This window comes from Pseudophryne corroboree, chromosome 4, assembly GCF_028390025.1.
Source record: "Pseudophryne corroboree isolate aPseCor3 chromosome 4, aPseCor3.hap2, whole genome shotgun sequence".
In the NCBI taxonomy this organism is placed as follows: domain Eukaryota; kingdom Metazoa; phylum Chordata; class Amphibia; order Anura; family Myobatrachidae; genus Pseudophryne; species Pseudophryne corroboree.
Genome location: NC_086447.1, coordinates 494769956 through 494783400, shown reverse-complemented (window position 1 = coordinate 494783400; position 13445 = coordinate 494769956). Strand labels below are relative to the sequence as shown.

The 13445-nt window shown below is 45.9% G+C and overlaps 1 protein-coding gene across 3 annotated transcripts in view; it reads left to right on the top strand.

Annotated features, from left to right (window-relative positions):
• Positions 1-13445, top strand: part of TRAF3IP2 (TRAF3 interacting protein 2) — an 81440-nt gene that overhangs the window by 27745 nt on the left and 40250 nt on the right. For 2 of the 3 annotated variants that reach the window (XM_063917148.1, XM_063917146.1), the window contains exon 2: positions 1060-1249. The exons of the other annotated variant lie outside the window; for it this stretch is intronic. In XM_063917148.1, coding sequence (XP_063773218.1) covers positions 1231-1249 — 19 coding nt within the window. In that variant the 5' untranslated portion in view covers positions 1060-1230. The remainder of the gene's footprint in view (positions 1-1059; positions 1250-13445) is intronic. 3 annotated transcript variants of the gene reach the window in all.

The following is a 13445-nucleotide window of genomic DNA, read 5'->3' as shown; positions in this document are numbered from 1 at the left end:
CTGGAGCTACTCAGAAACTGCTAAGAATTTTCTATTCGCAATTCTGCTAATCTTTCGTTTGCTATTCTGCTAAACTAAGATACACTCCCAGAGGGCGGCGGCCTAGCGTGTGCAATGCTGCTAAAAGCAGCTAGCGAGCGAACAACTCGGAATGACCCCCATAGTTTTGGCCAACTGCTAACAAATTTGCTACTGCGATCAACTCTGAATTACCCTCTATGTACAAATTGTAGACAAGCAAAACAGGATTTGCTACATTGCACAAATACAATACAGCGTTAACCCATAATACTACAGAGAACTGAGAGCACAGCACTCATGCTTATGTTGTCTGTGAGTCATAGTTCTAGAATTGCTGCACTAGGATTGCTCTAAAGCTCATTACAACATTATAACTCACGTTAAAGATTTGTTTTGTGAGTGCAGTCAGTGGCAAGCATAGGATTTCTAGGAGTGGTCTTCAGATTGTCGGCGGCCGGGCTCCCGGCGACCACCATACCGGCGCCGGAATCCTGACTGCCGGCATACCGACATCTTTTCTCCCTCTTGGGGGGTCCACAACCCCCCTGGAGGGAGAATAGATAGCGTGGCGCGCCACCGTGCGCGAGCCAGCAAGGGGCTCATTTGCGCTCGCCCAGCTGTCGGTATGCTGGCGGCCGGGATTCCAGCGCTGGTATGCTGGTCGTCGGGACCCCGACTGCCGGCAAATCATACTACACCCGATTTCTAGAAGGGTGTTTCCAAATGCAGTCTACAACCTCCCACTCTGCAAACATTACAGAAAGTGTGGGAGTCTGGGGGAGCGGTAGAAGAACTTAGCACCGACCCTGGACAATAATGTAAACATTGGTCTTTTTATAAACTGGATACTGTATGGCATACGGTGTTAATATTTATCACTATAGTTGGTCTATAGCAGTGGTTCCCAAACTTTTTTGAAACACGGCGCCCAAGAGTATCAGAATTTTTTTCCCAGCACCCTTAGGTCAAAAGTTTTTTATTAAGAAAATTATAAAGAAATATTAAATTAGGTAAATTGTGTTTATATGTCATCCGTAGGTTCAATTGTGTGGTGAGGGGCAGGATTTACTTCTGTTTATCCACATAATTTATGTTCGGCAGCCACCATCGCTGGTTATGCAGCATCTCTGAAGCTGTCGCGCTCTGTAGGTGTGTGTGTCCAACTGCCCTGTGTACCCAGGTGGAGTCTTCTGGAATCTGGATAGGAAAATGACTCTCAACAAAGAAGGTAAATTGGAGAGGTCTGGCACAGTGGTTGTAGGCTGAATAGACCCAGGAGGCACAGAGGCAAGTGGAAGTGATATATTTGACTAGCTTATACTGATATGTATTATGGATGAGAGGACAGCACAGTGATACTGTATATGAGGGGGAATAACACAGCTCCCAGGCAGGGGTGTTGAATACCTTGTGGCACCCAGGCAAACATTTCCTTTGGCACCCCAAACCCCCACCCCACCCTCACCAGGCAAAAAAGTTTCCTTTGGCACCAAACCCCCCCCCTTCCCCTTCACCAGGCATAACAAGGTTAGTACGCACCGAAGGCATGCACCAAAAATTAGGGGCGTGGCGTCATAGGAAAGGGGTGTGACCACAGAATAGTACCGTGTGCCTCCCGTAGATTTTCCCCCAGCAGATGTGCCCCCTGTAGATATGCCCCCAGCAGTTGTGCCCCCTGTAGATATGCCCCCAGCAGTTGTGCCCCCAGCAGATGTGCCCGCTGTAGATGTGCCCCCAGCAGATGTGACCCCAGATGTGCCCCCAGCAGACGTGCCCCCTGTAGATGTGCCCCCTGTAGATGTGCCCCCTGTAGATGTGCCCCAAGTAGATATGCCCCCATCAGTTGTGCCCCCAGCAGATGTGCCCCCTGTAGATGTGCCCCCAGTAGATATGCCCCCTGGTAGAGCCGCTTACACACATAAAAACAAACACATAATAGTCACCAGCCCCGCTCCTGCTTCCCGATTGCTGCTGCCCTCTGTCTCTATCCGCCCGCTCCTTGGATCTATGGGAGAGAGACGTCATGACGTCTGTCCCATAGCGCCGCACAGGCATTAGAGGTCAATTATGACCTCTAGCGTCTGAGAATGGTGTCGGCTGCAGCAGGCACCCACACAGCTCACGGCGCCTGCTGCAGCCGGAGAATGAGATATGCGGGATGTGGGTGGGCGGCGGGCGCCTGCGGGGTGACTGCTACAGCGCAAAGAACCGCTCCTGCTCCCAGCTCACACTATTAAAGTTGTTTTCTTCTCGATACTTGACCTCTTTGATTATATTTTATTGTTGGTTTTTCTAATAAACCTTTCAAAATTGCATATAAGACTTTTTAGACCTTGATTATTCGTCCCAGTTGGGATTTTGAGTTTGACATGCCTGAGCTGATGCATTGCATGTGGTTTTGTGAAGAAGTACAGAAATGTTGGTCCTTAGTCCACATTTATATTCGAACCACACTAGGGGTTACCTTAAACTGACGCCTGAGTGGCCTTTGTGGGATATTCTTTCCTCACTTAGTTTGCCCCACCTTACTAAGGGTATATGCCAGTTGTTGGCAAAAATTGCAGCTGCCGCCAAAAAAAACATCTTATCCCACTATTAAACCTGGTCCTATTTGTTCCATATGGACTAGCTGGAAATGTCACTTAACAAAAATAAGGTAGCAGATTTTTTTTTTCTCCACCTGGCTTCCAGTTCCATATGTTCATACTCTTCCCCCTCCAGTTAAGGATACGCTACGATCTGCAATATGTTTGACAACCTGGTATAAGGAAGACATTTTGTTCTCTGGTACAGTACTTCCTCCTTTTAGTTAATTTATTTTTTGTGACTCTCGTTTCCGATTGATTCTCTGGCTATTGATATACAGTACACCCCACTACATTCGAAGCACTGTAGTAGTTTTGCCATATTTTCTTTGGATCATGAATTTGTGTATCTCAAGTTATGTTTGTTACTCTACATTGTTAATTGACTGTTATTAATTGTTCTGTGCAGTCTTACAATAAAATATTGAACAAAATAACATAAAATCAGCCTTGCTCAATGTACTGCACCTGGTTTTGAGAAGCGCACACCATGCTGTGGAATTGTTCCCAGAAAGATAATTGTAAATTCAAGAAGTTCCCTGTAGTTACCACATGGATGTGTCTCCTGAAGTTGTTCCAAAGCAAAAGTAATTAGAGCGTTCTTAGCATGTTCCAACGCTGTCGTTGTGACTTCATCGGCAGTTCCACAAATGTAGCTACTTGTTTCTCTGTTCACCCAGAATGATTTAAATAATTTGAAGAGCAAGATTTCAGGGCCCCTTGATGTACCCATTGTGACGTGGAATGCTTCTTCCAGCATAATTTCATGAATGTGATGAAGACATGGTAGATACAAAATATATTGTTTGAGCTGTGTTTTGAACAGCACACTAGCTTCTGGCCAGTATTGCTTGCTGGAGTGTCAGAGCTGATTGCTTTATATCATCCTTGATTCCCCAAGAATTGACTGCATCCAACAAAGCATCTGCTATTGCCTTACCAGTTCCATAAGGCAGTTTTGGGATTCCTATCAACAGATCTGTACTACACCCAGAAATTATTATTGGCAATCTGTCAACCTTTTGATCTCCTTTAAGATCTTGCATTAATTTTCCATCCCATTGAAGGTTGAGGAGTTAATTAGATGTAAAACAGTCTTTCAGTTCTTTTGCTCATTGAATGTTGTTGGTGTAAACGTTGCATGGAAGATCTGTTGACATTAAAATCTTGGATGGTTTGGCCAGTAGCACTGCACCTTGTCTTCTTGGTGAGCAATATCAAAGAGGTCATTTAATGTTTCTTTAAATGTATTTTCCTTCATAACTTGTGTACCCGTTCGCCTTCCTTTATTCTTCTTGAATCCTTCCCATTTATTAACCAATGCCTCTAGCTGCTGAATGTCATCTTGTATTGGCCTCATTGGAATATGTGCCTTGTCCCACAACACCTTCACTGCATCAATCGTGGCAGCAGCAGCAACATGCATTGTCTTTGTACTGTAGATACTACATTGTGGAGGTATAGCCCAAGGACATCACCTGTTGATGATAACTTTGATCCGAACAATGCTTCTTTAGTAGTTCTGATGAGGTACACCTTACACTTGCTTCTTGTTGAAGGTGATGCACTATTTGCCATTATGTCAGTTACACTTCTACTGATAATGATGATGATAACCTGCTGTAGTAATCTTAGACTGTCATACTGATAACTTCAAATCTGTGAAAAGAGAGAAACCAAATGCACGTGAGCACACCTTAAACATAAAGCAATCAAAGAAACATTTTCCACAAATAACTTTCTAACTAAATGGAACAAAATAGGACCATGAGACCTGAAATTGCAGACACTTTAAATATATATATATATATATATATATATATAACAAAAAAGACAAAAGAAGAGGGGGCGCTCCATAGTGCATAAAAGTTTTAATTCAAACAGACAGATAAAAGACTGTGAACTCCAGAGAGATGTGACTCGTACCAGAGAATAAAACACTGTGGGCTGGTTACCACACGACATGTAATGTTACCATCCAGGCAATACTCGTCCCGCAGTTTAACGACTCTCCAGAGCAGAACACATGAAGCTGCCAGCCGGAAAAGATGTTTTAGCTTCACACGGACCCGCTGTGTGTGTGAGCTGCGGCACTGGATCGCTTAGACACAGTAAAGGATTGCCGGAGGTGCAGATAGAGAGCGCGCTGTCAGATCACACCCTGACCGGTTTCGTCTGAAAGACTTCGTCAGAGGGCGTGACCTGACATGCACCAGGGCAGCTTTTTAAAGTGTGTCTCTACCAACAATAGCAATCACACTAGCACACCCGTTACCTCATAACCTTCATTCAATCCTATAGGTACCATAGTATTTAACATCAGTATCCAATATGTTTCTCTCTTCAGCAGGTGTTATTAGCAGCTACTACTTCAATACCTTTTATGGTGAGCCCACTAGGATCCATATTATGAAAAGCTTTAAAGTGCCTCGGGACACTATGCGTTAACACCCCGTTTTTGATGTTACGATAATGTTCTAACATTCTAATTTTTAATGCTCGCTTGGTTTTTCCTATATAATGTTTATTGCAAGGACATGTAAGTAAATAGACCACAAAGGTGGTATTACAATTAATAAAACTCTTAATACTATATGGTTTATCTAAAAGCATTTCACAATTAGTAATAGTGGAACCTTTGGCAATAAAAGGACAAATCTTACATTTACCACAGGGAAAACAACCATTAGTCTTTAAAAAATTACTAGACTGTTGAGTTTCAGGAATACTAGTAAGTTGACTTTTAGATAAAAGATTCTTCATATTTGCGGCTTTTCTATACACAATTCTAGGAGTATCAGTAATAACGTCAGCTAGCATAGGGTCCAATTTTAAAATATGATAATTCTTATTAAGAATCCTAGATATATCTTTCTGGTTATCATTATATTTAGTAATAAACAAACAATCAGCTGACTTTTCCTGGTTTCTAGGGCGTGGTTTGCTAGATAGCAAATCACATCTATTTCTCTCTCTTGCTCTGGAAATAGAGGTTTCCACAATATGCTTGGGATAGTCTCTTTCCAAGAAACGATCTTGGTACAAACAAGCTTGTTCATTGAAGGTCTCAATATCCGTACAATTACGGCGCAAACGGAGAAATTGCGAATAAGGTATATTATTTTTCCATAACTGAAAATGACAACTATTATACTCCAGATAGCTGTTACTATCCACAGACTTAAAAAACGTGGAGGTCTCAATAGAGTCAATGATAGGGAAATTTTCAACACTCAATAATAAATCAAGAAACTCTGGCCCTCATTCCGAGTTGTTCGCTCGGTATTTTTCATCGCATCGCAGTGAAAATCCGCTTAGTACGCATGCGCAAAGTTCGCACTGCGACTGCGCCAAGTAACTTTACTATGATGAAAGTATTTTTACTCACGGCTTTTTCTTCGCTCCGGCGATCGTAATGTGATTGACAGGAAATGGGTGTTACTGGGCGGAAACACGGCGTTTCAGGGGCGTGTGGTTGAAAACGCTACCGTTTCCGGAAAAAACGCAGGAGTGGCCGGAGAAACGGTGGGAGTGCCTGGGCGAACGCTGGGTGTGTTTGTGACGTCAACCAGGAACGACAAGCACTGAACTGATCGCACAGGCAGAGTAAGTCTGAAGCTACTCTGAAACTGCTAAGTAGTTAGTAATCGCAATATTGCGCATACATCGGTCGCAATTTTAAGAAGCTAAGATTCACTCCCAGTAGGCGGCGGCTTAGCGTGTGTAACTCTGCTAAATTCGCCTTGCGACCGATCAACTCGGAATGAGGGCCTCTATACGTTTGGTTTGAAAGTTGGATGTGAAAGAGAGGTTGTAATCATTCTCATTAAGTCCTCCCACAAACTCATTAAAACCATTTTCATCACCCTTCCAAATTACTAACACGTCATCTATATAGCGCTTAAACAAGATAACCAGAAAGATATATCTAGGATTCTTAATAAGAATTGGCATATTTTAAAATTGGACCCTATGCTAGCTGACGTTATTACTGATACTCCTAGAATTGTGTATAGAAAAGCCGCAAATATGAAGAATCTTTCATCTAAAAGTCAACTTACTAGTATTCCTGAAACTCAACAGTCTAGTAATTTTTTAAAGACTAATGGTTGTTTTCCCTGTGGTAAATGTAAGATTTGTCCTTTTATTGCCAAAGGTTCCACTATTACTAATTGTGAAATGCTTTTAGATAAACCATATAGTATTAAGAGTTTTATTAATTGTAATACCACCTTTGTGGTCTATTTAATGTGCACTTGAAATTTTTCGGGTTTTGTGTTTTGGTTTTGGGTTCGGTTCCGCGGCCGTGTTTTGGGTTCGACCGCGTTTTGGCAAAACCTCACCGAATTTTTTTTGTCGGATTCGGGTGTGTTTTGGATTCGGGTGTTTTTTTCAAAAAACACTAAAAAACAGCTTAAATCATAGAATTTGGGGGTCATTTTGATCCCAAAGTATTATTAACCTCAAAAACCATAATTTCCACTCATTTTCAGTCTATTCTGAACACCTCACACCTCACAATATTATTTTTAGTCCTAAAATTTGCACCGAGGTCGCTGGATGACTAAGCTAAGCGACCCTAGTGGCCGACACAAACACCTGGCCCATCTAGGAGTGGCACTGCAGTGTCACGCAGGATGGCCCTTCCAAAAAACACTCCCCAAACAGCACATGACGCAAAGAAGAAAAAAAGAGGCGCAATGAGGTAGCTGTGTGAGTAAGATAAGCGACCCTAGTGGCCGACACAAACACCTGGCCCATCTAGGAGTGGCACTGCAGTGGCACGCAGGATGGCCCTTCCAAAAAACACTCCCCAAACAGCACATGACGCAAAGAAAAAAAGAGGCGCAATGAGGTAGCTGTGTGAGTAAGATAAGCGACCCTAGTGGCCGACACAAACACCTGGCCCATCTAGGAGTGGCACTGCAGTGTCACGCAGGATGGCCCTTCCAAAAAACACTCCCCAAACAGCACATGACGCAAAGAAGAAAAAAAGAGGCGCAATGAGGTAGCTGTGTGAGTAAGATAAGCGACCCTAGTGGCCGACACAAACACCTGGCCCATCTAGGAGTGGCACTGCAGTGGCACGCAGGATGGCCCTTCCAAAAAACACTCCCCAAACAGCACATGACGCAAAGAAAAATGAAAGAAAAAAGAGGTGCAAGATGGAATTGTCCTTGGGCCCTCCCACCCACCCTTATGTTGTATAAACAGGACATGCACACTTTAACCAACCCATCATTTCAGTGACAGGGTCTGCCACACGACTGTGACTGAAATGACGGGTTGGTTTGGACCCCCACCGAAAAAGAAGCAATTAATCTCTCCTTGCACAAACTGGCTCTACAGAGGCAAGATGTCCACCTCATCATCATCCTCCGATATATCACCGTGTACATCCCGCTCCTCACAGATTATCAATTCGTCCCCACTGGAATCCACCATCTCAGCTCCCTGTGTACTACTTTGTGGAGGCAATTGCTGCTGGTCAATGTCTCCACGGAGGAATTGATTATAATTCATTTTAATGAACATCATCTTCTCCACATTTTCTGGAAGTAACCTCGTACGCCGATTGCTGACAAGGTGAGCGGCGGCACTAAACACTCTTTCGGAGTACACACTTGTGGGAGGGCAACTTAGGTAGAATAAAGCCAGTTTGTGCAAGGGCCTCCAAATTGCCTCTTTCTCTATCGTCCTAGTGGATGCTGGGGTTCCTGAAAGGACCATGGGGAATAGCGGCTCCGCAGGAGACAGGGCACAAAAAGTAAAGCTTTTTCCGATCAGGTGGTGTGCACTGGCTCCTCCCCCTATGACCCTCCTCCAGACTCCAGTTAGATTTTTGTGCCCGGCCGAGAAGGGTGCAATCTAGGTGGCTCTCCTAAAGAGCTGCTTAGAGAAAGTTTAGCTAGGTTTTTTATTTTACAGTGATTCCTGCTGGCAACAGGATCACTGCAGCGAGGGACTGAGGGGAGAAGGAGTCAACTCACCTGCGTGCAGGATGGATTGGTTTCTTGGCTACTGGACATCAAGCTCCAGAGGGACGATCACAGGTACAGCCTGGATGGTCACCGGAGCCACGCCGCCGGCCCCCTTGCAGATGCTGAAATCAGAAGAGGTCCAGAATCGGCGGCTGAAGACTCCTGCAGTCTTCTAAAGGTAGCGCACAGCACTGCAGCTGTGCGCCATTTTCCTCTCAGCACACTTCACACGGCAGTCACTGAGGGTGCAGGGCGCTGGGAGGGGGGCGCCCTGGGAGGCAAATGAGTACCTATAAAGGCTAAAAATACCTCACATATAGCCCTAGAGGCTATATGGAGATATTTAACCCCTGCCTAATTTTTCTAAATAGCGGGAGACGAGCCCGCCGGAAAAGGGGCGGGGCCTATCTCCTCAGCACACGGCGCCATTTCCTCTCACAGCTCCGCTGGTCAGGACGGCTCCCAAGTCTCTCCCCTGCACTGCACTACAGAAACAGGGTAAAACAGAGAGGGGGGGGCACATTTATGGCGATATTTTGATATAACAAAGCAGCTATAAGGGAGCACTTATTATAAGGCTATCCCTGATATATATATAGCGCTTTTGGTGTGTGCTGGCAAACTCTCCCTCTGTCTCCCCAAAGGGCTAGTGGGTCCTGTCTTCGTTAGGAGCATTCCCTGTGTGTCTGCTGTGTGTCGGTACGTGTGTGTCGACATGTATGAGGACGATATTGGTGTGGAGGCGGAGCAATTGCCAAATATGAGGATGTCACCCCCTAGGGAGTCGACACCAGAATGGATGCCTTTATTTATGGAACTACGGGATAGTGTCAACACGCTAAAGCAGTCGTTTGACGACATGAGACGGCCGGACAATCAATTAGTGCCTGTCCAGGCGACTCAAACACCGTCAGGGGCTGTGAAACGCCCTTTGCCTCAGTCGGTCGACACAGACCCAGACACAGGCGATGACTCCAGTGGTGACGGTGACGAATCAACCGTATTTTCCAGTAGGGCCACACGTTATATGATTTTGGCAATGAAGGAGGCGTTACATTTAGCTGATACTACAGGTACCACTAAACAGGGTATTATGTGGGGTATGAAAAAACTACCTATAGTTTTTCCTGAATCAGAAGAACTAAATGACGTGTGTAATGAAGAGTGGGTTGCCCCTGATAAAAAGCTGATAATTTCAAAGAAATTATTGGCATTATACCCTTTCCCGCCAGAGGTTAGGGAGCGCTGGGAAACACCTCCTAGGGTGGACAAGGCGCTAACACGCTTATCTAAACAAGTGGCGTTACCCTCTCCTGAGACGGCCGCACTTAAAGATCCATCAGATAGGAGGATGGAAAATATCCAAAAAAGTATATACACACATGCAGGTGTTATACTACGACCAGCTGTAGCGACTGCCTGGATGGGCAGTGCGGGGGTAGTTTGGTCAGAATCCCTGATTGAAAATATTGATACCCTGGACAGGGACAATATTTTACTGTCGTTAGAACAAATAAAGGATGCATTTCTTTATATGCGTGATGCACAGAGGGATATATGCACACTGGCATCACGGGTAAGTGCTATGTCCATTTCGGCCAGAAGAGCTTTATGGACGCGACAGTGGACAGGCGATGCGGATTCAAAACGGCATATGGAAGTTTTGCCGTATAAAGGGGAGGAGTTATTTGGAGTCGGTCTATCAGATTTGGTGGCCACGGCTACAGCCGGGAAATCCACCTTTCTACCTCAAGTCACTCCCCAACAGAAAAAGGCACCGACTTTTCAACCGCAGCCCTTTCGTTCCTTTAAAAATAAGAGAGCAAAGGGCTATTCATATCTGCCACGAGGCAAAGGTCGAGGGAAGAGACAGCAACACGCAGCTCCTTCCCAGGATCAGAAGCCCTCCCCGGCTTCTACAAAAGCCTCAGCATGACGCTGGGGCTTCTCAAGCGGACTCGGGGACCGTGGGGGGTCGTCTCAAAAATTACAGCGCGCAGTGGGCTCACTCGCAAGTAGATCCCTGGATCCTGCAGATAATATCTCAGGGATACAGGTTGGAATTAGAGACAGATCCACCTCGCCGTTTCCTGAAGTCTGCTTTACCAACGTCCCCCTCCGAAAGGGAGACGGTGTTGGAAGCCATTCACAAGCTGTACTCTCAGCAGGTGATAGTCAAGGTACCTCTTCTGCAACAAGGGAAGGGGTATTATTCCACTCTTTTTGTGGTACCGAAGCCGGATGGCTCGGTAAGGCCTATTCTAAATCTGAAGTCCTTGAACCTGTACATAAAGAAGTTCAAGTTCAAAATGGAGTCACTCAGAGCAGTGATAGCGAACCTGGAAGAGGGGGACTTTATGGTATCCTTGGACATCAAGGATGCGTATCTCCACGTTCCAATTTACCCCTCACACCAGGGGTACCTCAGGTTCGTTGTACAAAACTGTCACTATCAGTTTCAGACGCTGCCGTTCGGATTGTCCACGGCACCTCGGATCTTTACAAAGGTAATGGCCGAGATGATGATTCTTCTTCGAAGAAAAGGCGTATTAATTATCCCATACTTGGACGATCTCCTAATAAGGGCGAGGTCCAGAGAACAGCTAGAGATGGGATTAGCACTGTCTCAGGAAGTGCTAAAACAGCACGGGTGGATTCTGAATATTCCAAAATCCCAGTTAATGCCGACAACTCGTCTGCTGTTCCTAGGGATGATTCTGGACACGGTTCAGAAAAAGGTTTTTCTCCCGGAGGAAAAAGCCAAGGAGTTATCCGAGCTTGTCAGGAACCTCCTAAAACCAGGAAAGGTGTCTGTACATCAATGCACAAGAGTCCTGGGAAAAATGGTGGCTTCTTACGAAGCAATTCCATTCGGCAGATTCCACGCAAGAATTTTCCAAAGGGATCTGTTGAACAAATGGTCAGGGTCGCATCTTCAGATGCACCTGCGGATAACCCTGTCTCCAAGGACAAGGGTGTCTCTTCTGTGGTGGTTGCAGAGTGCTCATCTATTGGAGGGCCGCAGATTCGGCATACAGGATTGGATCCTGGTGACCACGGACGCCAGCCTGAGAGGCTGGGGAGCAGTCACACAAGGAAGAAACTTCCAGGGAGTATGGACGAGCCTGGAAACGTCTCTTCACATAAACATTCTGGAACTAAGAGCAATATACAATGCTCTAAGCCAGGCAGAACCTCTGCTTCAGGGAAAACCGGTGTTGATCCAGTCGGACAACATCACGGCAGTCGCCCATGTGAACAGACAGGGCGGCACAAGAAGCAGGAGTGCAATGGCAGAAGCTGCAAGGATTCTTCGCTGGGCAGAGAATCATGTGATAGCACTGTCAGCAGTGTTCATCCCGGGAGTGGACAACTGGGAAGCAGACTTCCTCAGCAGACACGATCTTCACCCGGGAGAGTGGGGACTTCATCCAGAAGTCTTCCACATGCTGGTAACCCGTTGGGAAAGACCAATGGTGGACATGATGGCGTCTCGCCTCAACAAAAAACTGGACAGGTATTGCGCCAGGTCAAGAGATCCGCAGGCAATAGCTGTGGACGCGCTGGTAACGCCTTGGGTGTACCAGTCGGTGTATGTGTTTCCTCCTCTGCCTCTCATACCAAAAGTATTGAGAATTATACGGCAAAGAGGCGTAAGAACGATACTAGTGGTTCCGGATTGGCCAAGAAGGACTTGGTACCCGGAACTTCAAGAGATGATCACGGAAGATCCGTGGCCTCTACCTCTAAGGAGGGACTTGCTTCAGCAGGGTCCCTGTCTGTTTCAAGACTTACCGCGGCTGCGTTTGACGGCATGGCGGTTGAACGCCGGATCCTAAAGGAAAAAGGCATGCCGGAAGAAGTCATTCCTACTTTGATTAAAGCAAGGAAGGAAGTAACCGTGCAACATTATCACCGAATTTGGCGAAAATATGTTGCGTGGTGCGAAGATCGGAGTGCTCCGACGGAGGAATTTCAACTGGGTCGATTCCTACATTTCCTGCAATCAGGATTGTCAATGGGTCTCAAATTGGGATCTATTAAGGTTCAAATTTCGGCCCTGTCGATTTTCTTTCAAAAAGAATTGGCTTCAGTCCCTGAAGTCCAGACCTTTGTTAAGGGAGTGCTGCATATACAGCCTCCTGTGGTGCCTCCAGTGGCACCGTGGGATCTCAATGTGGTTTTGGATTTCCTAAAATCTCATTGGTTTGAACCACTAAAAAAGGTGGATTTGAAATATCTCACATGGAAAGTGACCATGCTTATAGCCCTGGCTTCTGCCAGGAGAGTGTCAGAATTGGCAGCTTTATCTTACAAAAGCCCATATCTGATTTTCCATTCGGACAGGGCAGAACTGCGGACTCGTCCGCATTTTCTCCCTAAGGTGGTGTCAGCATTTCATCTGAACCAGCCTATTGTAGTGCCTGCGGCTACAAGTGACTTGGAGGACTCCAAGTTACTGGACGTTGTCAGAGCATTAAAAATATATATTGCAAGGACAGCTGGAGTCAGAAAATCTGACTCGTTGTTTATATTGTATGCACCCAACAAGATGGGTGCTCCGGCGTCTAAGCAGACGATTGCTCGTTGGATCTGTAGCACAATCCAACTTGCACATTCTGTGGCAGGCCTGCCACAGCCTAAATCTGTAAAGGCCCACTCCACAAGGAAGGTGGGCTCATCTTGGGCGGCTGCCCGAGGGGTCTCGGCATTACAACTTTGCCGAGCAGCTACGTGGTCAGGGGAGAACACGTTTGTAAAATTTTACAAATTTGATACTCTGGCTAAGGAGGACCTGGAGTTCTCTCATTCAGTGCTGCAGAGTCATCCGCACTCTCCCGCCCGTTTGGGAGCTTTG